Source organism: Pseudopodoces humilis, chromosome 4 (assembly GCF_049639895.1).
Source record: "Pseudopodoces humilis isolate 2021_Gansu_Grassland_sample_001 chromosome 4, ASM4963989v1, whole genome shotgun sequence".
Classification (NCBI taxonomy): domain Eukaryota; kingdom Metazoa; phylum Chordata; class Aves; order Passeriformes; family Paridae; genus Pseudopodoces; species Pseudopodoces humilis.
The window spans coordinates 39,734,533-39,761,931 of NC_142203.1; the positions used below are offsets into that span (position 1 = coordinate 39,734,533).

A 27,399-nucleotide genomic window follows, 5' to 3' on the forward strand; every position below is an offset into this window, starting at 1 on the left:
ATTGTTTTGGCTATTCTTCTATACATGTTTGGGCTTCTTCTAGCCAACTGGATGTTGTCCTCCATAAATATGACGACCTCTGGACAAAGCACACTTGTAAACCTCTAAGGGCAAAGGGTCTGAAAACCTGCATAAGATCTATGTTCAAAAGCATGAAGGACTACAGTTTTATTCACAATGACTTCAAGTGCTTCAATCTAGCTCAGGTGGTAGATTTCTAGTAAGCAAGAAGCCTGTATGTCTACTGTATAAAATTTTAGAATTAAAGGACCCTTAGTTGAACAAGAGATTAATTTGGAACCGTCGTGTACATAGTGTTGTCCTCTCACTAAAGTTTTTAGTTGTGTGAGGCATTAGTATTCTGTAACCATCTTGGTGTTATATTAGCACTTTGGTTTGGTGTTCTTTACAACTAAACCTGACCATTTTATGTAAGCATTTAAAAGTAATCTTCTCTAGTATACTGCTGTCATTCTGCACAATCCATCCAGTTCTAATTGCAATGAAAAGGGGAAATATTATTATTGCTATTTTCTAGGTTCTGCAAATCACATGTAATTTGCTTTCTCTTTTACTTGCTGCTTACTTTGGAAAAATAACAAAGGCTGTCCCTGAGATACTGTTACGTTGTTCAGGATTTTTAAGATGTAAAGCGTCACAAAATCTTTCCCAAGATGCCAAATGAATGCCCTGTGCCATTTTACACCTACATATTTCCAGGCTTTTTATTCCTTTGGCAGCTATATGGAAGCATTCAAGTATGTTAATCATGATGATAAGCAAACACGTAATGTAATATACCATCTCCTTAGCACAGAATTTGGAAAAAACATGTCTCCAGGACAGTACTTTTGCTTATTTCAGGAAGCTGCAAATTGTTGGAAGACAAGTGGGTGTTCCACTTTAGAGGTTACTCATTGTATTCAAGTTCTAGCTCAGCAGTGCTGCTGCTCAGGGGATGGAAGATGAAGTGATATTAATCCACAGTAAAATTAGGTGATAGGATTAACACCAAAAAATGTCTTGTATGGTCAGTATGGAGTTACAAGCCCATCCCTATGGCAGAAATTATTGTACAGCAAAATGAAGAGTTGTCCTGTCCACAAAAGTATTTGCTTGTATGGCCTAGGTATGACATAGCCAGGGCCAGGTCTGCTTTTTGCACATTTTTTCTTTACTTGTAGCAAAAGGTTGTTCTTTTGCTACAACACGAAGGCTTACTTCTGTTATTTCACATCTGAAAGCTTGGGAGGCAGAACTATTCCAGGAAGGCAAGGATAGGTTTGGGGCATCTCCTGTTTTGGATATCTACCTGTAAATTACTACAAAACACAGTAGGATCCAGCGGCCCCATTGCAGTCAAAAATGGAGGATAAAGATCATGCACATGCAGCAATCCCTTGTTTGCACGAGCAAATACTAGGATTGTAACAAAGTTGCAGAGTTGGTAAATAGAGTCCTCAGTGTCTGGTGCTATTGCTATTGACTACTGCAGTGTCTGCTCTGCAAATTCTCCAGCATTTTGAGAAAAAAAGACAAAGGAACAAATTCCAACTAGGAATCACTCACTCAATAGCTAAATGACTAATTTTTATCAGCTTTCAGTCTCTAAAAAGATAATTTTAGCTTGAAGGACGTGGTGAGAGAAAAAACCCCAACATTTCTCTGCTCGAAAAGTGAGCAGTTCTGATACAATTAAGCAAAAACATAAAAACTCAGAATCTTTCCAGGTGACTTTCTTAAATGCAGAATTGCAGTAGCTCAGCTGTGCACATCAGATATGAGGCTCTATTGCATGATTTTATTCTGTTCCTAGCCCATAACTTTGTCAGAACTCAGTAATAAAAATTATTTATGATTAGAATCTGTAATAATATCAACTAAGATACAACATTCTTTAATAATACAGTTGATTAAAATCAGCTTCACGCAAAAAATCCAACAAATTTATACAAACCACTTTAAAACAGCAGTTGTCATTCAAATCACATAAAGGCAGCAGACTACAAATATTCCACATAACAGTACTTTTATCCTGGACATCCCTCGTAGTCCAAGTGCAGCACTAGTTACTCCCTCTCCTACAGTTGGTATTTGCCACACAGATATTCTTCAGGTATCCTAAGAAAAATCTCTTGTCCTTCAAACAAGCTTCACAACTGGGAAGTATTTATGAGGAGAGAAGTCGAATTCTGGAGGAATCTATAAAGAAAAGATTTTAAACATTAGACAGCAGTACTACTGCATTTAATACTCATAATGAGAACAACCTGCAGACAGAAAAAAAATTAAACAGCAACAGATTGAAAAAAAATAAGTCCTTGTGGAAGCCAGTACTATCATCCCTTTGTTCGCACAAGCTGCTTGTTCCTGCAATATCATTATTAGTCTGTGTTGTCCCATATGCATTCCCAATTTCTTTTCCTCAAAACATTTATAGGTGAGAATTTTCCATATTTAGATAACTACAATAAATTATTTTCAGAGGAAAAATAAATTAAGCTACTCTTCCTGTTCTTAGAGTAGCTACAGCTTGAAAGTGCTCATTTGGCTCTTAAGAGATCTGTGGTGGCTTTGCATACAATTAGATGGACCATTCAGGTTGGGAAATCTCCAGATCATTGAATCCAACTTTAATGTATGTTTTACTACATTTTATGTTCAATTGAGCTGGCATTTCCTTACCTTAGAGTCTTTCTTATGGCCTCCAGCCAGCAGCTTCATGACCACAATATTGGGTTTTGCAACTTTTAAAATTCGATTGACCTAAACACAAAACAAAGTGTGTAGGATTTGACCTCACAATTATTTCAAAGATAATACTGTAATGTTGGCATACTATTAGCAATACAACATCATATCTTACAGGATCAGTTTAACAGAGATGAGACTGTTTTGGATTTGCTTTTAAGTACAACAGCTGAATTAATTAAATTTAATGAAGGGTGCATTTATTTTAATAGTCACTTTTTGTAAAATTCAACAGACCTTAGAAACCACAGCTTTAACAATTCTTGAACAAAAAACATGGGAACTATGGCAAGTTCTGTGGCACTCACAAAAATAAAGGTATATTTAGACTCTAGGCACCTAATCTTCAACATTGCAACACAATGGTAAGAGGAACTAATGTATGAATCAGGTGGCTTTTTGCATGGAAGTGCTCTGGATCTGCTCAGAACTACCTCTTAAGTATCTTGGCCTCAAATAAATAGCTCACTTGTGAGCACCACCAGGATCCAGAGAGGAGAAAGTGATTTGTAAATTCTCAGGAGGATCTAATCCTGTAACTATTAACCTCCTTAGACGTGGCAGAAGCATCATCCTTGCTCCAAGGTACAGTCACAGACACTTGAGGTTTTAGGCTATGGACAAAGAGGGAGAAATTCCTGCCCATTTACAGCTCAGTGCTAAGGAAACTGCCCCAGGGAACAAGTGCCAGACTCAGTCCTCTTTTGGGTGCTCAGCAGAGAGAGATTTTTTAAACAGTGAGCACAGCTTTATGCTAGCTGATATACTGAAACAGACCACCATGCAAGATGCCACCACTCTCCACTGTCTACTCCTTAATCAAAGCATTCAGCTTTGCTCAGCATTTTGATGAAGTACATTTTGGATCTCAGGGAGATCCAGCTGGAAACAAATACTTTATTTTGAGCAAATACTCCTTTTCCAGTATTTCAGTCTTACCTCATTGTCTGGATTTGGAATGTTCTCAAGAATCATTTTAGCTTGCTGGTAGTGCTTGCTAGCTGCCATGTAGAGATCTGATGACTGAGGAGGTGGGCTATACTTATTTAAATCAGACATTTCCTAGTGTGTTACAGAAATACATAAATACATATTAAAATGTATAAAATTGAAACTAAAAATTGCCAGGAGATTGTTTTTATCACATGACTATATTCAAGAGAAGAGTTATGTCAACTAAATACTATTTTAAAAGTCAAAATTGAAGTTGAAAACATTTATTTAAAATGGCAAAAGCCAAACAACCACACAATGCTCAACTATTACAGTGCCACAAAACATAATGAAGTTCTCATAATCTGTATAAAACAGTCTCTCTCTTCAACAAGTTGCCATTCATTTGCTTTAATAGTGGCACACAACAGGGTATGAAATTACAGGGAAAAATAAGAGAAAAAAAGTAACTATATTGTTTACTTAAAGCTACAGCAAGTCAGATGCTGAAACTGTATGAAATTTCATTTTATGCAATTTTGATTCTTCCAGGTTTTTTTGTTCTTGATTAGGCATTAAAAAATAACCCTTTAATGACAAAGAGAAAACCATGACAATTCCTTAATTTCCACTACAACAGTTCATAACATTAAACTGGGGAGAGTAACTGGAACAGAAAATAGGGCCGTTTCAGTTCAGACTAATCCCACAAGTGAGACTAATAACTAGCTGGGTGAGCAGCCAGGGGTACTGCAAACACCTAGTTGAATACGAGCCAACAAGGTGCTCTTTCTACAAATCAGACAAGCCTCATATGGGAGTATACAAGCAGGAGTATGGTGAGCATATTAAGGAAGGTTATCATCCTGAACTCAGTATTTGTGTTGTGTTGTTCCTTTTGCTTTGTTATCTGAAATACTGCATCCACGGCTGGATCCACTCAGTTCAAGAAAGATGGTGAGAAGTGGAGATGGTTGGGGGCCTACAGCATATAAGCCACAAGGAGAGGTCAGTGGACCTGGACTTTTTCAGTTAGATAGGAAGGATGCTAATGGGTAACAGCAGACAACAACTACCCAAAAGACAGAGCTGTAAGGAGATAAAGGCTCTTTGTTTATAATGGCAAACAATTGATGTGAGAGGCCACAGGTTGTGGCTTGGTAGTTCAGACTGGACATTAGGAAAAAAAGTAGTGCAGCCCTCAACTGCTTTATGACTTAAAGGATCAGAAAAAAAGTAACTGGATCAGGTTTAACCAAAGAGGTTGGAAAATCACCAACCTTGATTTTTTTTCAGATTTGACCAGACAAAGACACAGGTAATTGTAATGCTACTTCAAGAAGGAGACTGGAGAAACCAAGCCTCCACTAGTCCCTTCTAAACACCACTCAAAACTAACTTTTTTATTTTTCCATTTGCTTGCTGCACTAATAAAAATATGCTGCTACAATTAACCACAGCCAAGAAATCTGTTAATAGATTTCCAAGAAATTTTATATTAATGCAAATCAACAGAAGCATCTTAAACTGCCATATTAGATCAATTTCTAAACATTAAGTTTATAAAGACTTCAATGCAATATGTATCTTTCTTGCACGAAAGTAAAGCTAGAAGTCCTCAGCATTTTGACATAGCTTCAATGTGAACTTTGAGGCTCCTTTTACTATGACAATGATATTTAAATCAGGTGAGTAAATGACTTGTATAAAAGCATGGACAGCACCACGTTTGAAAATTACTCACTTTAAATTGCAGGTAGTGCACTGGCGGTGGTGTTATAACACTGTTGAATGGAGCAAATCTGTGCTCATATCGAACTTGTTCACTATCCAGTTCAAACTTGGGTTTTCTTACTTTGCCATCCATGTCAAAAGCTATCATTGTCTAAAAGGAAAGGATAAATACAGTGAAAAATATTGGCTTTATGTCATATTTTGCTGTGAGGAAGACCAAAATTATGATTTAGCTGTAACTGGAAGAACAGAAAAACTGTTCTTTCAAAGAGAATTTACCAGAAAATTAAAAATCTGAACTTAATTTCCAGTCCCACTACAAAGAAAGAAGGCATGCCATGTATGCAGGATCACTATTACAAAAATAAGGAAACAAATAGAACACAAATGAGTTACCTTGTACATCCCAGCACACATATTTTGGTATGCTTGACTCATGGTGATCTCTCTGCTGAGAGGGCGAACTGCAAATTTTATATAAAAATACATTTTTATATTCAATGTATGTACATGTATTAATTTCAGGTCAAAGGAATTTTTCAGAATTTCCACCAAGTCACATAACTCGCAATTATATTTTAATATAACTGAAGTACACAAAGCCTAGACACACATTCCTGCTGACCTGGCTCCTGGTTACATAGAAGACCTCAGGACACACCAGTCACATGAACATAATTCTGCTCTCAATGAAATAAATTGGTCAGTGGTATTCCCATGACACTATAAAACACTTAATGACAGCCTCAAATTTAGTCTGTACACAAGAGGCCTAGTTCAGGGATCTTTTTGACTTCCAGGGCTAAAAAGTTAAAGCACTTTTTATCCTAATAATCCTGACATCCCTCTTTTAAGTTTCCCCTTAGTTTCCTTAGTTTAATTAGTGCCAAACTGCCCAACACTTGGCACCTTAAGTACTTTAGTAATTTTCAGAAGTTCTAGAGACAATGGAATTTAGTTGATATGATCCTGAGCTGTTCAATTGTTTGTTCCTCTTGAAAAGGTGGCAAGGAAAAGAAAAGGGAAACTCACCATTGTAAAATTAAGAAATACGCTTTAAGAACTTTTAAAGCCAAATAGAAATTATAGAAATATGCAGAAGTCTAGTGATTGAATCTAGTTACAGTCACTAAAAGCATAATTCTGCAAGGATTATAAACTCTGAGAAGGTCCAACACATAACACAACGGATGAAACTGAATATAAATGTGAATATAAATGAGTTCATGTTTTTCCAAAAGATCTATTTGAAAGTAAAAATCCTCATAAATAGGAAATTCTTAAAAAGTTTTACATTCAGCCTTCATAAACATTAGGATATTTTTCCTACCCATATCAGTGTTGGCTCATTAAATTTTGAATTTTTATTCTACATGGTTGCATGAAAGGGGAAAAAAAGAAGTCTTGAGTTATCACTCTACACCTAGGTACCTTTCTTCTTTTTCTTCGTTTTCTTACTACTACGGCCTTTCTGTTGTTCCTCCATTATCCTCTCCTCTGCCATCTGGGAGCTGTCGGCACGGCTCAGTGTTGACATCAGCCAGGCATAGAGGAACTCGGAGAGATACCTGCACAGAAGTGGTATGGAGCTGTTACAGGCTGCAGCGCACCGTGCACTCGTGCTGCCCACATCCCGCCGAGCACCAAGGCACTTGCTCCAAGAGGTGAAGGATGTGTCCCAGCATATGACAGTGTTTATGGGCCATGAAAACTCTTTGTTTTGCATGGCTGGAATCAACACATCAGTCTACATCTGTGTTCTGGTTCAGATTCAACCACTAACAGCTCAAGGTATGCAAGCTTCTAACACATTCACTAAATGAAGTCCAAGCTTCTTATTTCAAAACTCCAGTAAGATCACATTTTTCTAGAACTACTCCCCCATCAAATGAAGTGGTTTTTTTAAAAGATACTATGTTAATACCTTTTCTACTTTTGTTACAACTTGTTATTCTGAGAAACATGATAACTACTGGCTTTTTCAAGCAAAAAAGCTGTGATTAATATCCATATTAATATCCACAATATCCATATGCAGCTCTTTCAGAGTTAAAGAGACAACTTTAAGAACATTTTTTAGGAAGTGGAAGCAAGTCCCATAAATATCTTAATTGACTTCAAATCAAATGGAATAGGGGAAAAAGAGAATAGAAACAAAATTTCCTATTTGGAGCACAATAAAAATGTAGGAATAGTTATAAAAAGTTGTAATCAGAAGAAAAATTACTGAGAAATTTGAGTTTCATTTGCACATTACCTCTCAGAAACTGCTTCTCCTTTTTTTTCTTTACTTAAGTAAGAAAGCAATTGACATGACAATTCCAACTAAGAGTGGTTTTATTAAAATAGTAGAGGGAAATATGGGTAGGTAAAAAGAACACTGTCTCATGCAAAAGTTGGTGTTACTTATTGAGTTACTACTTGAAGAATATTGCCATCTCCTGGTAACTTCTGAAATATTAATATTCTCATTTAATCCACTGTTGAAACAACATAGAAACACAATGCATTGAAGTTTGTGTCATTTGAATTGTTTTTAGTCTTTCAGTAAGAAGGCTTATGTCTTACATAGGAATCTCTTGGTAGTTTAAAAAGAATTAAATTATCTTTTGGCTCAAGCCATTAACGATGAAAAAAAATTAATGTAAATGAAAGTGGAAAAATGCAAGTATTATGTCTCCAAATAATGTGATAATTTTCACTGAAGGTGGAATATGTCTTTTCAAATATATCCCAAATAAGAAGTTAATTTTAGCTAGTCAACTTTCAGATTTTAGTTATGACTTAAAACTTTGCAGACCTTTTCCAGAATACTAGAGATCAGTAAGAATATTGATCCTGATACTACGACGGCAGAAAAGAATAAAGGAAATTGCTTTTCTCCTGCTTGCTCTTGATCACAAAAATCAACACACTTTTATTGTCAGTAGACGAGTGAGAATTACTACTTCAGGAAAGAAAAGTACACTATTTAGTAAAGTCTAAAAAACTAGAGACTGATGGATTTTTTTCTCCACTTGTAGTATTATAAATAAGTAAACTAAACACAATGTTGATCAAGCTCGAAATCATAAAATTGTATTTCAAGTCCCTCCTTCAAGTATGTGTAATTATAGCTCTCTGGGTGCATCCCTCCTAGAAGAACTGTCAATAAAGCATTTTCGTACCAATAGATGTAGTAATATTCATGCATACTGTAAAGTTCTAACTCGAAGCCACTGAGAAGATACTGTATCATAATACGAAGGTTATGATATAGGACCCAGGTGCCCAAGCAAGCCAAATGTTGCCTTTGTGGTTCCTGCTTCAGTAACATGCTATGAAGCGCTGCATCTACTTTCTCTGCCTGTTAAGAAAAAAAAAAGACCTCAAAGAGGAGGAAAGGTATGACTGAAACAGTATCCCAAGCCAGAAATAAAATCTTAACCAAATCTTAACAAATTGTTGGTAAATTTATGCTCCAGATTACAAGATGGAAATAAGTCTAGAACTGTCAGAAAACTGTAAAGTAAATTCTGCTGCACAGAACAAAAATATTATATACAGTAATACAGCAAGAACATTACATAGGTAATTTGTAATTTTAAAATGTATTTGTTTATAGATCATTAGCAGTCACATGTGTGCAAACTCAGAACCCATTACACGCTGTTGTTCTATATCAGCAATAATCACTTCTTTTTTTTAAAAAAACCTAGCTGCATTGAAAAAATAAACTTACAAGCTTTATATGCAAGAAACACAGTGTTCCACCAGAGTAACTAAAATACTGCTAAGACAAATTTTGTCTTAAGAAGCAAGTAGTATAGAAGACATAATGATGGAATATCATCAGTAATCCCAAGCAGAACAATCTATACAACCTGCTACAAAACAAAAAAAACAGCGCCTCAGCTACAATACTGCAAAACAAACCATTTTGAAAAAAGCTAGAGCACACAAAATCTCCCTCCAATTCCAAGTTCCTCAATTGTTCTCCTTGCCATATACATCTTGGAAAATATTTTATCTGGCTCTCACTGTTGAAGAAACGTGTTTCTAGCAAAAGAAAATATATTTTTTCTTCTCATCTCTCCCCATCCTTGAGAAAATCAGTTGGAGCTTATATTTTAAACAGTTATTCTTTTACTTTCTTTTTAATCATAAAATTTTGCACTTTACATCTTATGTAGGTGTAAGGCTGAATTTTCAAAGGTGTCTTGTAAGCGTGCCTTGTGGACCTCTCCCTGGTTACATCTTGCAGACTGACAATCACAAGCAGGATTGAGACTAAAAGCTGTGCAGTTACCATTAAATTACATCCCAACAGGTTTTCCCTGAGTCTACTTATTGGACAAAGTTAACCTTAAAAAATGTAGTATGTTCTTGTTCAACACATCTAGCACAAAGTTTCTGGATGCATCCTAACAATTTATTGTGCTAAATATTCGAAGTCCTTGTCTTAAGGATCTTGCATCATTCATTTAGAATTTAGTACAGTGCTTCACTCAGCATAGTAATATACCTGGAAAGAAACTTTGCTGGCCTGCTGCCTAGGACATTACCTCATCCTGTAGTGTGGCAAATTCCTCAAGGATGTGACCCAGTTTATCCCTCTGACGAGCTCTGTTGTGTCCATGGATTTGAATCAGACTACAGAATGGCTGAAAGAAGCAAAGTGTAATTTTAAATTATCAGTGCAACTTTGAGAATACAGGAGAAGTACTATGATGTCTAGACACCTGGTTCATACATCTATATTAGGAGGTGGGTTCATTAATACTCTACAAATAGCAAGTTAGCAGGAAGGCAAATTCTATGGAGTGATGCAAGAGCCAATTTCTCTGTACACAAGTCAATGTGAGATTGGGTCAGCATCCTTTAGGAAGGTTACCAGAGCAACATGCTTGGGGCAAAAGAGGTAGTTCTTATGCCTAAATCCATGTGCCCAGGTGGTTACAGTGGCCAATGGCATCCTGGCCTGTATCGGGAACACTGTGTCCAGCAGGACCAGAGCAGTGGTTGTCTCTCTGTACTCCTTATGGTGGGGCCTTATGATTTCTGGGCCCCCCACAATAAGACAGACATTGAGGGGCTGGAGCATGTCCACAGCAGAGCGATGGAGCTAGGGAAGGATATGGAGCACAAATCCTGTGAGGAGTGGCTGAGGGAGCTGGAGGTCTTTAGGTTGGAGAAAAGGAGGCATGGGGGAGACCTTATCACTCACTCTCTACAACCATGTGAAAGGCATATGCAGCCAAGTGGGGCTCATCTCCTCTGTCAAGTGACAGGACAAGAGGAAATGGCCTCAAGTTGTGCCAGGGGAGGTTTATACTGAATATTAAGAAAAATTTCTTCACAAAGAAGTTTGTCAAGCATTGGAACCAATGCTTGCTTCTCAGGAAAGTGGTTGAGTCACCATCTCTGAGAGTATTTAAAGGATGTGTAGTCATGGCACTTGGGGGTGTGGTTTAGTGATGGACTTGGCAGTGCTGGTTTGAGCTCAATGAGCTTGAAGGTCTTTTCCAACCTAAAAAATTCTGATTTTCTTAAGGTTTTCATTGTGCCACATTGAACAGTAGAATCTTTTAAAACAATTATTGAAAAACTGAAACTGGACAAAATGAAAAAATTATTTTATTAGTGCTATGCATTTGTGACATGAAACTACTCTATAAAGAGATAGTAGATGTAGATTTCTTAAAAAGTGAAATGCTAAATAAAAATTTGAAGTAGGATGAAACCAGCAGTAATTACACTGTCTTTTTAAAAGGCATCACCAATTTAAGATGGCCAACTTCTTCAATTTTGCCTTCATGCCAGGTGCGTAAAATAACTGGTCTCATTTTCAAATGTATGCAAATCTGCCAAATGCTCACACACATACATGTTGTAATTGGAATGAACTTACCCGAACACAATGTGTGACAAAGGAATCAATGTAGTCTTTTGCCTGGTGGTTATTATAAAGACAACACCTAAAAAGGAAATATCCATGTACATACACATTTTTTATAAATGTCACCAGTCGATGCAGCACAAAACAACAAAAGAAATATGAGTGCAGCAACAGCAACTGACTCCTTCATACATAAGCACTAAGTACAAAACGTATGGTTTTTGTACATTTGTCACTGCTCTTGTAAGCAGAGATTATTTTATCAGACATGTAAACACATACAAGTACACTCAAGATACACTTACTTTGGAGAAAGTACTGGAGGACTGACGAAAGACCTTAAGGCATCTTTAACCATGTCTTGCATGAGGTGAGTACCAAACACCTTCTTGTTATCTACTAGGAAAGTTGTCTAAAAGTAAAGATGTGTTTTTAGAAACATGTTTTAAGTTGTAAGTAATGCTCTAGAATTACTGATAGAAAGCTTTGGCAGCAGCTTTTAAATAAAAGAAACTTGTAAGATTGCTTTAATAATTAAAATGGTTGAACTAGATCCAAGGTTAAAGACTCAGAAATACTGAGATCTGACACTTCTGTGGTATTCCAAGGACACCAAATACAGCTCTATTACTTGCATAATAGAGTCCATGCAAAATTGTTTTACTTCTTGGACTTTGAAGATGATAAATCAGACATTTCTGAAGATTAGTGTAAAACATGTGCCTTCTCTGGAGGCAAATAAGGGTATAATTCCAGACTACTGCTGATGTTTTTCAATCCCTCTGGATGCTATTGTTTACATCAATCATGTCCGATACTCATTTAACTTCCCTCCATGAGTGCTGTGTCCCTTTCTTATATGGTTCTACAGCAGCTGAAGAAAAAAGTCTGCTGTCAGACACCCACTGGGATTACAAAAACACATGTAGTGGAAGGTGAGAACACACATGCTATGAACACATTTTATTTGTCCATAGTTACAAGTCCATTGGCTCTACACATGGTTTAATAGGGATCAAATACAAAGAAGTTCTGGCATCTAGGGGCCCCCTATTAAAATTAAAAACTCCTAGAAGGAATATTCATTCAGAATTAAAGAATGTATAATGCACTTTCAAGTAAGAGAAGCAGTGAGAAGAAATAGCCTGTTCTGCACCAACCATCAGTTTTACTGTTGTAGCAATAGAAGCAGTCTATACATTAACTTCTGTCCAAACACGGAGATGAATACAAATACCAGCCCCAAAATGGCACAGCAGATGGAAAGCAGCATAAAAATATGTGTACAGGCAAAGCTTTATGGTAGAGAAAAAAAAATAATTGGATGCTTTCTGTTTTAATTAGGATGTACTAAAAGATCAAAGCAAAAGTATTTAAAAACTATTTTAAAAATTAGATTAGAACATAAGCCTCCACACATAGTATCACAGAGTGGTTTAAGGTGGAATGGACCTTAAAGACCATCTAGTTGCAAACCCCCTGGCCTTGAAGACTTGGTGGAGCATCCACAGCTTCTCTGGGAAACCTGTTCCAATGCATCATCCTCATAGCAAAGCATTTCTTCCATAATATTTAATACTTAAGTATCACCAGAACATTTTTTACCACTTAAATATTATTAACTTATATGCAAATTATTGAAATACTTAATAACAGGAATTCATTCATAATGAATACAGAAGTATTGCATTAATAGACATAATTAGGACTTGCCTGTAACAAGGATCTTGAAAGAACACATGGTGATTGCTCACTAAACTCACAGAAAAAGTCCTAATGTATATGTAAGAAAAGAAAAAAAGACAAATCAGGTTGATATGCCAATTTATGGATGTATAAATGTACACCAAATCAATTTTACACACACACTTGTATCTTTCCTAAACAAATACATACAACTGTGTAAATACACCTCTATTTTGTTTAAAAGCACACACAAACATAGCGTAGCTTATACAACTTGTAAGAAAGAGACAGTGAATAGCTTGAACAGAACAGATTATGAAGGTTTTCTGCAATTACTTGCTACTTAACAAAAAGGTTTCTGAATTTTCAAATACAACAACAAGAAAGATGATAGTACAGAAAAAAATTACTATGGGATTGTTAAGGTCATGACGTAACGACACCAGTATTGAACAAAATTAAGAATTGATTTTAAAAAATTGATTTAAACCCAGGTAAGGTTTAACTGATACCAGATGCTTCATGCACTTCTTTAATTAGTTAACAGGAAATAGGAAGACAAGTTTGATGTAACTGTGTCTCTTATCAGCCAGTGAATGCATGGATACCAAAAAATATTTCAAGCATTTAACTGTCTTCTAATAGATGTAGGCAGTAACTAAGAGTAACATCAATTATTCAGGAAAGAATATAAGCATGTGCTTAACTTTATGCCTATTTAGGGAACTGCATGCTTAAACACCTATTTAGTGCTCTCTCATGTTACAGGCACATGTGCAGAATACTACTTAAAGAATTTGAAAAAAAAACCAAACAGGCATATAGCAAAGAATTATGTTCTGATGCTGCAGACACAGCTCTTCAACCAAAGAAACCTGTTTGGCTTTTGCCACTAAAATGCATAATTATTTAGTGAATTACAGGAATAGTGAGAGGTTTGACAGGAGAAAAGGTCTTTATCCAAAGAAGAAAAGTGGTAACTATCAGGAAGGATAATAAACTTTGAAATTGTACCTAACAGTGAAAAACACCAAATACATATGTAGTGCTCAGTTTTCTCTTCAGTGAGCAAGAGCATGCATATATAGAATGATTTTTTTTGCAAGTCACATTTTCAGATCTTACTTTTTGGCAATAAATAAGAAATATTCATGCTTACCAGTATACAGTGCAAGTTAGTTAAGTTGACTACTTCACATACAGTTTTTATTCGGTCTATTAGTTTGGAAAAATAATTGACCATCTCTTCCCTTTTAATAATTTTTGCATATCGAGGGAAAGTTGGAGGCAGCAATCTCTGATTAACAAGTGGCTCAAACCCCATCATAATAGGATGATCTTAAGGAGGAGGCGAGAGAGACAGAGAAAAGCTACATATAAGTTGTGTTTTCAGAACCCTCTAATAATAGCATAAATTATTCAATTAGCCAAAATTAATTAAATGACAGTTAACTTCCTGAGACTCCAACAACCCAACTAATACAATAATTACTCTTTAAAAAACCCAAGTCCTCAACACCTCAACATACACCTATATAAACAACAAAGTATCATTCCCATTTTAAAATGGCATATACACTGATTCTAAGAGCAATGCACATAATCAAAAGTTCACATTATCTCTGACTTTGAAATGACAGTATTGCTTTAGGGAGAGCCACCACCTGGTAAAATAAATTTAAAATCAAACAATGCAAATCTGTAACAACTTGCATAACAAATATTTTAGTTCATAGTAAGTGATTTCAAAAAGTGATTTCAACTTTTTTTTTTTAAATACACAAATGTATTTACATTTATGAAGGGATCATATCCAGGAAAAGGAAAAAGTGGAGTAATTTGATACGTACCTCCTTTAGTGGTATCATTCTGTGCCTGCATACCATGATGCAGTGAATTGTGTATAGCAGAGAGCAAGTCAGCTGCCTGAGTCATTAGTTTCTGAGCTTCTGCAACTGCACTTGTCTGAATGGCAAGAAAAAATTATTAACATTACAAACCAATACATTTTGACTATCTAATTAATATTAGTATGAAAAAAGGAAAGGCATTAAGATTCTAATATTCTTACACAACCAATTCTGAAAATAACCCAAACAACCCAACATTTTTGTGGGGTAGCATTCTTTGTATTTTATGTATCTGTACATAAATTCGATGCTTTATATTTTGCTGCATAAGACTTTACAATAATTACAACTGAAAGTCTTGTATACAATACATGAGAGTCTGCTGGGGGGGTCATGTAGTTCTATCCCTTTGCCATATAACATGAAGCTTCTTGCCCTCTCAGCAATTAGGAAACCTTACATTCAAGAAACAGTCTAATGGAACCAAAAAACAGCTATGGAATCCAATTAGATTCCTCTTCTCAGACCAAAGATGTCTAGATTTGAATTCAGTATCACACGGAAGGAAAAGTTAACAGTTCTTGGACAAAACTTCATTGGGGTTCTTGCCCCAATGTCAGATAATTCCACAGGAGGAGACTGAACTCAGGCAAGTTTTGCTCATGTGTGTGAAAAGAGTAATTACAAAGCCATAAATATTTTCAAATGTTTTGTAATGAATATTCTGTCTTTCTGCAAGGCCATAATAATGTCAGCTACTAGCCTTCCCTGTGTTTCCAACTTTGAACAAAAACTGATTATTTGCCACTGTAAGGATTTATTCACAGCTTTACCTCCATCCACATCAATTCAAATCTCCTGGATCTACACAGTAATTGCCTGATTTTGAAGAATGAAAAATGGGGATTTCACAGGATCCCAATGCAAATACAAACACCAAATGAACGTACCTCTTTTTTTGTAAAAGCTATTAGGACAGTCAGTAAGACGCGGGTAAACTTGACTCTGCTGAAGACAGCTAAACATTGTTGATGCTGTAATAAAATTATACTGCTAATTACTAAGCAATAGGTATTAGATCACAGAACCACAGAATATCCTGTGTTGGAATGGACCCAGAAGGATCATCCACTCCAACTCCTGGCCCTGCACAGGACCACCCCAAGTGTCATACCATGTGCTTGAGTGTTGTCCAAATCTTCCTGGACTCAGAGAGTTTTGGTGCCGTGACTATGTCCCTGGGGAAACTGTTCCAGTGCCCAGGCACTCTCTAGGTGAAAACTCTTTTTCTAATATCCAACCTTAACATCCCATGACACAGCTTCAGGCCTTTCCCTCAAGTCCTGTCACTGGTCACCACAGAGAAGAGACCAGTATCAGTGCCTGCCCCTCCTCTTCCCATCATGAGAAAGCAATGAGGTCTCCCCTCAGTCTCCTCCAGGCTGAACAGATCAAGTGACCTCAGCTACTGCTCGTACAGCTTCCTCTCAAGGCCCTTCATCATCTTCACGGCCCTTCTTTGGACATGCTCCAATACCTTAATAGCTTTGTTGTATTGTGGTGCCTGGAACTCCCACAGTACTCCTGCCCTCCCTGCACAAACTGCTACACAAAATGCCTTGGTGTGCCCTGACTGGCATGTCCTGCTGTTTGCCAGCTCTTCCTCATGCTCCTGGATGGTCACACTTCCTGGCTGCTTCTTATATGCATGGGTGTCATTATACCGTATTTAAATATCTCATCTACATTCATGAAATCCAGGAAAAAAGCAAACAATTAATTACTTCAAGTTCAACTTCTGGATCTCTCTCTTCTCCTTGTCGACTTCTAGTGCTCTGCAAAGTAAAGAAATGTCAATTAATTTACTAAAAATTGCAAAGGGAAGCTACTGATAAAATCCCTTTGACTTCTCTAAAGCATCCACCTGTTAAATAACCCGAAAAAACAGTTTTCAAATTCAAATTTTTTTAATATATAATCCAGGTACTTGAATGACTCTCCTATAGTAATAAGATCTATCTAAGTAAATTTTGCAAATGAGCAAGGAAAATGCATGAACACCATATATTGTAAGCTGTGGTAAAGGAAAATTAAGCAACTTCTTTAACACTACATAGTATCCCTGCATAAAATCTCAAAGTTAAATACCTACTTTCTGTAACCCAACCCAGTGTTATCGTCTACATCATGATTCCAGCTACTACTACTAGTGAAGCAACTAATAAAGAATTTACCAATAAAATCTGAAGATTTAGTTAGACGGCAAACTAAAAGCATGTTACAGAAACCACTGCAGCGGTTCTTCAGAAACCCCACCATAATGACACAAACCTCCTTTGTTCCTCATAAACCAGCTCCCTGCCCCAAACCTATGTTAAGTACACCTGAAATGTAATTGACAAGACACACACAAAAACAGTACCTTCACTCGTCTTTGCAAGTCATCTTCTACATCTTTTAGCATACCTGGAAAAAAAAATCACAGCATGATTAAAAGCTGAGAAGCCTAGGCACACCTACACCACTCAGAGGAAAAGACATTTTGAGGGGAAAATAAACTTAAAAGTGCTTTGCATATCCATTAGCCAAAGATTAGACAAAAAATAATCTTGTGAGGAATGGTGGAGATGTCTTGGAACAATCAAAAATCAGAATATAGGCTGACTGATGCAAAGCTAAAGTGTGCACAAACTTTTCAAAAATAAATCAGTGAAAAGCTCAAGTACATATAAAAAATTGTGCATCAAAAAATAACATACATACTTATGTATGTACCTAATAAGGTATGTATCCATAGCTCTAGAACTACTATATTGCTTTTTTTTCCTAAAGCAGCCTGTTTAGAGGACAGCAAATTGTGAGGCAAAAAAGTAGCACTCAAGCAATGCACTTTCCAGTGGTCTGTCTCTATACCATTATAAGCTCATGCCTAGCTACTTCACTGGCACAACTAAAAGCACTTCTGTCTCTCAGGCACTTAACAAGAAAACTGAACCTTTTTTCCACGGAAAAATAATCTGATTTTTACCAAGTCATAAGGTCAAAAATGATCTTTTAACCAAGTCAGCAATTTCCACAAGACAAATAAAAAACTTAACAGCTGAGACTCCCAGCAATTCATCAGATGTGTCTGAAAGTAATCACATGCTCAAAAGAGAAAGAGACTGCTGGACAGATAAAAAGGAAGCAAAAACTGTACCTGTAACTCTAAGATCTGTCACACTGTTGGCCATTTTAAATCCATAAGTCATTGACTGAAAATCTTCCTAAAAAAAAAAGATCAAGGAAGTACTGTGTAATGAAATATAAAAGTTGTAGTTACATTTTCAGACTGAGGTTTGAGGTTTTCTTTTTCGTTTGGGTTTTTTGGGTGTTGTTTTCTTATTAGGTTTTGGGTCTTTTTGCTAGTTTTTCTCTTTTGTAGGAGTGGTTGGGGGTGTGCTTGTTTAATTCCATCAAGTATAAAGTCCAGACTTATCCTACACAGATGAATACACCCAGAATGAATACACTGAATGACCTTCCCACCCAAATCCAGCCTCAGGTAATTATTTTCTGCATAAATCCTTAATACCAATATGCCGTTCATATTTTCATCAAGTGACACCCTACCAAAATGTTACTATAGAACTATAAATGTTACTATAGAACTAAGAACTATATCTGCAAAGTAGTATTTGATCCATTTTAGATAACAGTCACCAAGAGTGACTTGTCCATGCTCAGAGGAAACAGAGATTGCTCTGAGCACAAAAACAGAACTCAGATCCCGTTGCCAGATGGACATTTTAGACATAAGACAATCATGACTATCTAACACAGAAAAATAAATAAATTAAACTGGAAAAACACCACAACTGAAAAGTATTTCAAATGGTTAACCACAAAACTTGCACTGCTTCTTGAGTAAAATACTTACGTGGCTCCAATATTCAAGGAAAATACAGAAGAGAGCATGAAACACCTTCACTGGGGAAAACTGCATTTTTAAGGTATCCAGTCTAATACTTTTAGGATGATGAACTGCTATTCCTACAGCAACCTTGAATCAAACACTAACAAATGTCACTAATATGTTGTTTTACTTGCATTATGGTGTAATATTGCATAGTTAACCCCACAGGAGATGGGAAACAAATACCTCCTCAAAAACAGCTGCTTTGTTAACCTTTTCTCTGGCAATATCACAGATTTTTAGGATTCCAAGAGCAAAAGCTTTCATAGCAGGATCTTCTATGAAGTCTGGATTATGAATATAAAGGCAAGTGAATACTGTCTGTGCCAAGGAATGTCCTTCTAACCATGTTATCTAGAGAAAAAGAAATTAAATACTTTACTCATGACAGCCAAGTCCTCATTTTTATAGATCCATTCTTTTTCCATTTTACTGTGCTTCAAAGACTCATCAAGAAACTCCTTATCAAGACAACCTTCCAAGTACCAAAAAAGGGCAAGTGAAGGTGTTTCAAGCCTAGAACTATTTTGTTGGATAAACCTCTTCTATTAAGTTCAGGCCTAACCCCTGTGATTTAGATACGTCATTATGTTAAGATACCTTCACATTTATAAACCTTCTCTGCTTAAATAGTGAATAGAAAATGCAGATGACTACAAGACAAGCCACTAATGTTCTTCATGTTCTCTCTCCTTTACAACATAGAGCTTCTTGTCACAACCCCCTCTCTCTACCACTTTCACATTTCTTTAAGCTACAGGGAAAGACTCAGTAACTTAAATTTCTATCTTGAAATAGCAAAAAATAAAGTATAACCATATTTTTAATATCATCACTGTCCCTTTTGGGGACCAGAAGTAGAAAACAAACGATGTTACACTTATTAGATATACTATGATTTTCACACGTCTTTCTGACTAAATTGATTGGAAATGTTTTAAAAAATACTATTGATGTAATTTTAAAGAGTAATGGAAAGTAATGAGTATAATTTACTGAGGAAATTAAAGCATATACACAAAAAAAATTGCAATTAATAAGGAACTGATAGTCAACTTATTTCTTCCAAATGGATTTATTTTCTTTCTTCAAAATGCTTCTGTAAGCTCACTCAATTCTGGTTGTACAGAAAGGAGCAACAAAGTGCTACCAGTTACTGCACACCCAGCTTTCAACAGAGTCAAACATCAACACACAGAAGAAAATAAAAAAAACCGTACATTTACAAAACCAGAAACTATGAAACCTTTTAAAGGTTTTAAGGAACTACCAGCTCTCTTCCATATTTCTTGTAGTAAAAAAAATTAAAAATTAAAATTAAGCCTTTCATAATAGACAGTGCAAATAACTAAATGAAAAGTAAAATATATGTAGGTATTTTTTGCTTGATGAATCTTTTTTTGAGTTCTGCTGGTTTTTTCTTTTTTTAAGATGCATTAAAGGATTATATTTAGAATGAAAAACCATCTAACCACAGGAACAGAAAAATGCTTACCAAACAACAAAAACACGTGTCCATTATTCCTACCAGTTCAGGTGAAGTGAGATCCTTTATTTTAATGGTGCCATCCTTCAAAAACAAACAAACAAACAAAACAACAAAGACCCTAAATACTATGGAAGCATACAGGCAAAATACAACTTATTTGTACCAAAGCCAAAAAGGAAATTAAAATTTGTTCAAGACCTCAGAGTAATTGTATACCACTAGCTTTACCAACCAGCTTCACAATACGTCTCAAATTCTTAAAAACTCTGCATTCCCATCACTGACCAAACATAAAACTACCCAAAGAGACTGCTGAAGTAACAGTTCTTATTTGTTACTAGCCAAGAAAAGCTTAAAGCCAGTTAACTGCTAACATTAAAATCACAAAACAATACAATCATAATAAAAATTGAACAAGGAATAATATGTAGGACCAATTCTTTGAAGACTGCTTTTTTAACTGGAAAAAGTGTTTTAGTGGAAAGTATTTTACTGCCTTAAAGGTCAACACTAAAAAGGCTACAACTTTGATCATTTAATTTGCCCAGTGTATGCAATCCTGCATACATTCTACATGACTTAGCCAGTGTTTTATGGAGTTCTCTGACTCCATTCCAAATGTTGACTGTAAAAAAATACTTTTCCCTCTGAGTTCATTACTTTTTCCAAAATAATAGCAAGTCTTTCAACCCTGCCCTCCAATTTACCTTAATCATAAATAAAAAGTTAATCATTACTGTCAACATTGGTAAGTTACCCAGCTTCTTCTCAATGCTGAGATACTCAAAGAATGATATAGTGTCAATTTCCAGCTTTTTTAAGAAGTTGGTTTCCATTCAGGTTAAATAGAAGCTAACCAATACATCTTCATATAAAAGACACGTTTTGGGGAAGCACAGAGTAACTTGCAAAACAATGCTGGAAATAGATTTACTTGAGGTATCAACACCCAATAATTTCACAGTACTTTTCACTGGAAGAGTTAGTATCATTGTGTTAATGCAGGTAACAGGAAAGGTAAACATCACAAGCTATTTTTTACTTAATTATCCAAAAGGAAAAAAAACCCACATAAATTTCAAGATTGAAAACATTAATTATGCTGTATTGTGCTTAACTGTAATTTGACAAAACTGTATATTTTTACAGACAGTGTAGGCAAACCCAGGAAGTTCACACAAACCTTAATAGCTTGCTCAAAGTTAAGAACCTTTCTGTTAACTTGGTTTCCAATCATACCAGCATCCATCTTGGGATCCATCATTTCAATGGCAGACATGGCTTCAAAAAGACCAAAACTAAGAACACAAATAAAGAAATATGCTGAATGTAATTATTTTATACAAAACAGTCCTCACAGACTAATGAAAAAGAGCATAGGCTGACAAACCAGGTACACTGTATTCTGACCAAAGGCAATAAGGTATGTGAACATTAGTCCTGATCTTCAGAGATCATGGTTTTCACGAAGTTAAGGATCCCTCAACAAGTTTGTGGGAAAACAGATGGCTAAAAGTAAAAGAAAATTATTAGCCTTTCTCTAAGGATAAGGACATTCCTGAGTGAAATATCCTGCTACTGTAGCTTTGCACACTTGTTTCTATAAACTTCATAGCATCTTCTTAAACATCATGTAAAATCATAGACTGATATTAACTGAACAAGCTGTTCTTTATTACACCACACCCAAAAACACCAAGTAAGATACATCCCCCACACCCTAATGATAATATACATGACATAGACTAATATATATTGAATATACTAGCCTTGTTTAAAATGGGCATGTTGAGAAAACTGATACAAAAAACAAAAACCCACAGCATGTGACAACATGTCACTTATACACTTTAGGGCATAAAAGCTTGCAGAAGAGCCACCCCAGAAAAAGCCTTGCCTACATATGAAGGGATATAGTGCTTCACTTTAGCATGACATCCATCAGAACTCCTGCAACAGTCTTTATTATACAAAAAGTTTATTGCACGTAGCATATCTAAAGTCTGAAAAGTGTACTTGCTGTATTTGCTCTGAAATGCTCTTATGTATAAAACTACACCTGAAAATGTGCTTTGATTCAACTAAGTAAATAGCTGGTGACATCCCTGTGCACGCTTTTAAGCCGGTTTTCGTTTAACAGTGGGCATCTGTTTTCTGAGCTATTAGTTTCAAATATAACTTTTTCCTACTCAGGTGAACACCTTCACTAAGAAAAAGAATTTAATCTTTAAAATATTTAAATTCATCTTTCTTTAATAAATTCAGCAAGCCTTCACCACTTGCTTCTTGGTGAAATACGCTTTCAATGTGTAGAGTTCTCACTTTCTGCTTTAGCACGTTATTTAAGTCGCATTAAAGCATACTGATTATTTATCAAATACTTGATAGTGATGTTTGAGGCAACCAAGTTTAAAGTTTTTCTGGCCCTTTCTCATAACAGCATATCCCATAAAGTACTGCAGTAATGTAATCACCACAGATCATAAGATGTGCTATGAACTTCTGAAACACAACTTCAACCACGTTGAAAACCGTAATGTTATACTTAGAGCATCAGTATGTTCAGCATTCATACAGGTGCAGCATATACACACTGCAAAGAATGTATTATGTTCTATATACTTGAAATATCTTACTTAAAGTCTAAGAAAGCTTAGTTATTAGATAACATTAACATGTAAGCAGTAATCTTATCTAAAAGCCAGAACCACTCTACACACATACTTACAGCTTGTCATGAAGCAGTTCTCCTAACTTCAGTTCTACAAAGGAACAGGACAAAATGAAAAATTACAATCATTCTAGCACAACTTTTCCAGAGCAGCCTTGTCACACACCAAACTGCCTTATGCCACAAGAGAATAAGCTGCAGGAAGCAAATCAGGCATTTATACTTGCATTGAGTTTGCATGCCTGGGTTTGGTAGCTTGTTGCAGGGTGGCTACAGGGACAGTTTTTGCAAGAAGCTTCTTGCACGTCCAGCAGAACCAATCCCTGGTGGCTCCAGACATGGACATGCTGCTGGGCCATTTAGAAACAACAATACCTCTGTGGTAACAGATTTAAGAAGAAAGAAAAACAAACAAAAACATTGCACAGTTTTAATAGCAGATGGAGAAGAGCCAGGTGAGAACATGGGAGAAGAAAAGCCCTGCATGCACCAAGCTCAGTGCAGAAGGAGGGGCAGGAGGTGCTCCAAGCACCAGAACTGAGATTCCCCCACAGCCCCTGGCACAGCCCATGGTGAGGCAGCTGTGCCCCTGCAGCCCGTGGAGGTCCATGGGGATACAGAGATCCACCTGCAGCCCTTGGAGGAGACACATGCTGGAATAGGTGGATGCACAAAGAATCTGTGAACCCAAGGGAGGCCCCATGCTGGAGCAGCCTGTCCTTGAAGGACTTGTACCCTGTAAAAGAGTGACCCAGGCTGCAGCAGCTTTGGGAGGACTGCTGCCCATGGGATGGACTCACACTGCAGCAGTTTGCAGAGTGGACTCACATTGGAGAAGTTCACGGAGAACTGGCTCCCGTGGGAGGGACCCCACAGTGCAGCAGGGAAACATCTCCCCTCCCTGAGCAGTGGGAGAAGCCCTGGGTGATGAACTGACCATGACCCCCATTCCCTGCCTCCCTGCACTGCTGGGGTAGGAGGCAGAGCTGGAAGGAGGGAGAGGTGATATTAGAGAGATATTCATATCTCTAAGTTAAGCCTGTTTTTCCCATGACAGGATTTAGTGAGTGATCTCTCCCAGTCCTTATCTCAACCAATGAACCTTCACTGAATTTTTTCTGCTCTGTCCAGCTGCAGAGGGAGGGGAGTGAGCAGCTTTGGTGGGTGCCTGGCATCTGGCCCAGGTCAACCCATGACACTACTGCTTTTACTTACAAAGCACTTTCAAGACTGAGAGACTAAAAAGACTAGTGGTTTACAGTGTGTCCTTATCTCTCTGTTATTCTAGTAGTTAATGAAGTTTTAGAATTACTAAGCACACAGTGCACTTACAGCCCAAAAAGCTGATATTCTGGGCTGCATCAGAAGCAGTGTGGGCAGCAGATAAAGGGAAGGGATTCTGCCCCTCTGATCTGCTCTGGTGAGACCCCACCTGGAACCCTGCATCCAGCTCTGGGGTCCCAGCACAGGAAGGACATGGAACTGTTGGTGCAAGTTCAGCAGCAGCTAACAAAAATGAATGGAAGGCTAAAGCACCTTTCCTGTGAAGACAGGCTGAAAGAGTTGGGGCTACTCAGCCTGGAGAAGAAAAGGGTTTATGGAGAATATCTAGCATCCTTCTAGTTCATAAAGGAAGGCTAGAAAAGAGCTGGAGAGGGATTTTTTACAAGGGCATGTACTGATGAGACAAGGGGAAATGCTGTCAAACTAAGAGAGATTTAGATCAGATATAGGGAAGAAATTATGTACTGTGAGGGTGGTGAATCAATGGAATAGGTTGCCCATAGAAGTTGTGGGTCCCTCATCTCTGGCACAAGTTCTGTTCAAAGCCAGGCTGGATACAGCTTTGAGCAACAGTCTCATGAAAGATGTCCCTACTCATGGCAGGGGAGTTGATACAAGATGGTCTTTAAGGTCCCTTCCAACCCAAATCATCCTGTAATGATTATTCTGTGAAACAGTAGTGTCTGAATAGCCTGGAATACAGCTGTTTCCTCTGCTCCTTTATTCAGATGCCTTAGTCTTTTCCAGGGGAGACTACTGAAAATCTTGCCTTTCCTTGTAACTTTTAAAGGAGTCTTTAGATATATTTGATGAGCACACAGATAAAAGCAATATAAATAATTATTTAAAAGTAATTTAGAGTAATATAGAGAAATAATATACAGAAATTGTGTTTATCACTCTGTAATATTCTGTGTGGTAAGATGCAGTTTCATATTTATTTTTCCCTAGTGTCACCAGAAAATCAGTTGAAAAAACTGTAAACTAGTAATAGTACCTAATAGTAATAAAGGCACAGTTTAAATGGAAGCAACTGCTTCCCCATTACTGAGATGTGTTGCATCAGTTCAAAAATTTAACTTGTTTCAAAGATGAAACATGATGCACTGATGAACTAAATGAATTATTGGACACTGGAGGTCCAAAAATATACAAGAAAGAAATAGTGTTGACTCTGCATGCAGGAATGACACTTTTGCTTGGCAAAAGAGACAGGAAGATATCTTTGCAAAGGAAAAAAAGCAGACATGAAAAGGCGTAAGATGAAAAAACTTTAATTAAAGACGTATTTATGTAATCTGGAAGAGGAAGCAAAGTGAGGTGGCTCATGATAATTCCAACCTCAGAGTTACCACAGAATCAATGTAGCTCATTCACCTGAAGCTTGAATCTGGGTCAAAACTATTGCTCAAAAAAGCTCAAAGAACTATGCTTAGGCCTCCAAAGGATGCTAAGTTTTCTCAGAATGAAAAGGCTACAACTCACCTCTACAAGCTTCTTCAAAATCCTGGGTTATATCTATCCAGCTGGTATTACTCTTTTCCATCTTGTCAGGCATACCGAGTTCCCATCCTGAATCATCATCTTCTATTGTAGCTTTCATAACCATGATGCCGCACCTTTAAATTCCTGTCAGAGACACCATATATTAGCACAAATTAGAGAAAGTGCTTCACATGAATATTTTTTTTCTTTTCAAGAATCAGGTAAGAATGGGAATTGAACTAACATTTTATCTAAACATCTACTGTTACACAGGACCAACAGAAAAACCCTTACTAACAAAAACTCTTTAAGAAAAAGCTTTTGTTATGCATTATTTCTTTACCAGTAGCTTGTAGGCTGTGAAACCTCAGAAACTAAGGACACCAAAACATCAGCTGTACACACCCATACTAAAGTGTCTACTGTCAAATTAGAAATAAAATCAGAAGCATAACAACAGGTGCAGACATCGCAATTTTCTTTTTGTTCTTTTATACTATTAGTATATCTAGTAATATTATAATTAATTATATATTGTAGTATAGAAGTAATATTATATATTACATATATATTATGATAATAATAACGTTCTTCCTACTGCTCTGCAACACGAATTGAAAAGAGGGTACTGTAAAACTGGAAAAAGGCTTATTTCCTCTGATATCTTCTGCAGAAAGCAGCATCAAGGTTGCAGTACTAAAGTTAAGCAAGTTCAGACTGGAATGTAAGTTTTAAACTCCACCGACCAGTTACTTCGAGCTGGTTTTGCTCTTTCACAACCTCCCCACACGCGGGCAGCCCTGAGGACTTCCACGCTTTCCCGGTCAGCCTGCCTGTGAGGTATCAGCGATACTGAACTCCCACCATGCTAACGAAGCTCTCGAAAGAGACAGCTGCGAGCTCGGCAAGCTCCGAGCAGCTTAACCACAGCCGCCACGGAAGCTTCAAACAAAGGCCCCAGTAGCAGAAGACCTCCCGGGCATCGGGAATTACCAAAAAACAAAGAGAAGGATCAAAAGGCCTTCGAACAGCAGCCCGGGGGACCCCTCGTCCCGGCCAGGCTCAATCTCCGTCGGGGGCCGTCAGGGTGTCACCAGTTCTCAAGCGACCGCAGGGACTGCCAAGCTCAGCAGGCTGGGATGAGGAAAACGTGGGAAATCAACTGTAATAAATTAAATTTCCCCTTGCATTTCGGGACAACCAGGCCCCTCGGGCTCTCCTCTTCCCACAGGTCATCCCAACTCCGGCGCTGACAGAGCCGCCGAGCCGCGCTGCTCAGCGGGCCGGCGCAGCTCCCCGGGGGAGCCAGGCACCGCCGCCTGCCCTCCCGGCTCCTGCGCCCCGCCGCAGAGGAGGGGCCACCGCGCCGCCCGCCCTACCGCGGGCTCCCCCTTCCTCCGTCCCTCCCTCGGTGCCCCTGCAGGCTCTGCCTGCGCTCCTTGCCCCGCACCCTCCCCGGGCCTCACCCGCTACGTCCCACGCCGCTGCCCGCCGCCGCTCCTGGCCGGGCCGCCGCCGCACACGCGCAGACCCGCTGCTGCTGCTGCTGCCGCCGCCAGCAGCTCGCGACCTCGGCCTTAGCGACCCGGCGCAGCCGCACACAGAAAGCTCCGCCGCCCCACCCCTGCACGGCCGCCGCTCCTTGTAGCGGCGAGGCGGGGCGAGAGCGGCCGGGGCGCTCTC

General features: G+C 37.7%; 1 protein-coding gene across 5 annotated transcripts; it reads right to left on the reverse strand.

The window, feature by feature from the left end:
* Positions 1-1,881: 1,881 nt before the first annotated feature.
* On the reverse strand, positions 1,882-27,375 carry NAA35 (N-alpha-acetyltransferase 35, NatC auxiliary subunit). 5 transcript variants are annotated; one of them, XM_014252345.2, is made up of 24 exons: positions 27,183-27,374; positions 26,710-26,850; positions 25,717-25,860; positions 23,005-23,038; positions 21,460-21,574; positions 20,283-20,357; positions 18,974-19,141; positions 18,032-18,098; positions 17,255-17,298; positions 16,617-16,667; positions 15,783-15,866; positions 14,833-14,947; positions 14,142-14,320; positions 13,010-13,069; positions 11,602-11,708; positions 11,309-11,375; positions 9,963-10,061; positions 8,586-8,764; positions 6,850-6,986; positions 5,815-5,882; positions 5,429-5,569; positions 3,691-3,813; positions 2,686-2,766; positions 1,882-2,202 (listed from the first exon to the last, which is right to left on the reverse strand). In XM_014252345.2, the coding sequence occupies exons 3-24, from the start codon at positions 25,838-25,840 to the stop codon at positions 2,143-2,145; spliced, it is 2,178 nt and encodes a 725-aa protein (XP_014107820.1). In that variant the 5' UTR covers positions 25,841-25,860; positions 26,710-26,850; positions 27,183-27,374; the 3' UTR covers positions 1,882-2,142. The 5 variants fall into 5 exon arrangements, with proteins under 5 accessions (XP_014107820.1, XP_005522683.1, XP_087910212.1 ...); XM_005522626.3 differs by lacking the exon at positions 26,710-26,850; XM_088054086.1 differs by lacking the exon at positions 27,183-27,374 and having other exon boundaries at positions 26,710-26,969.
* Positions 27,376-27,399: the final 24 nt, after the last annotated feature.

Excerpts from the sequence above, each read along its gene's own strand:
- NAA35 (XM_005522626.3), bottom strand. The coding sequence starts at position 25,840 with ATGGTTATGAAAGCTACAATAGAAGATGATGATTCAGGATGGGAACTC. Across the intron at positions 16,668-17,254 it reads ACTTGCAAAGACGAGTGAAG|AGCACTAGAAGTCGACAAGG; the intron begins GTACTGTTTTTG and ends TTTACTTTGCAG. Across the intron at positions 5,883-6,849 it reads AACGAAGAAAAAGAAGAAAG|TTCGCCCTCTCAGCAGAGAG; the intron begins GTACCTAGGTGT and ends TAAAATTTGCAG.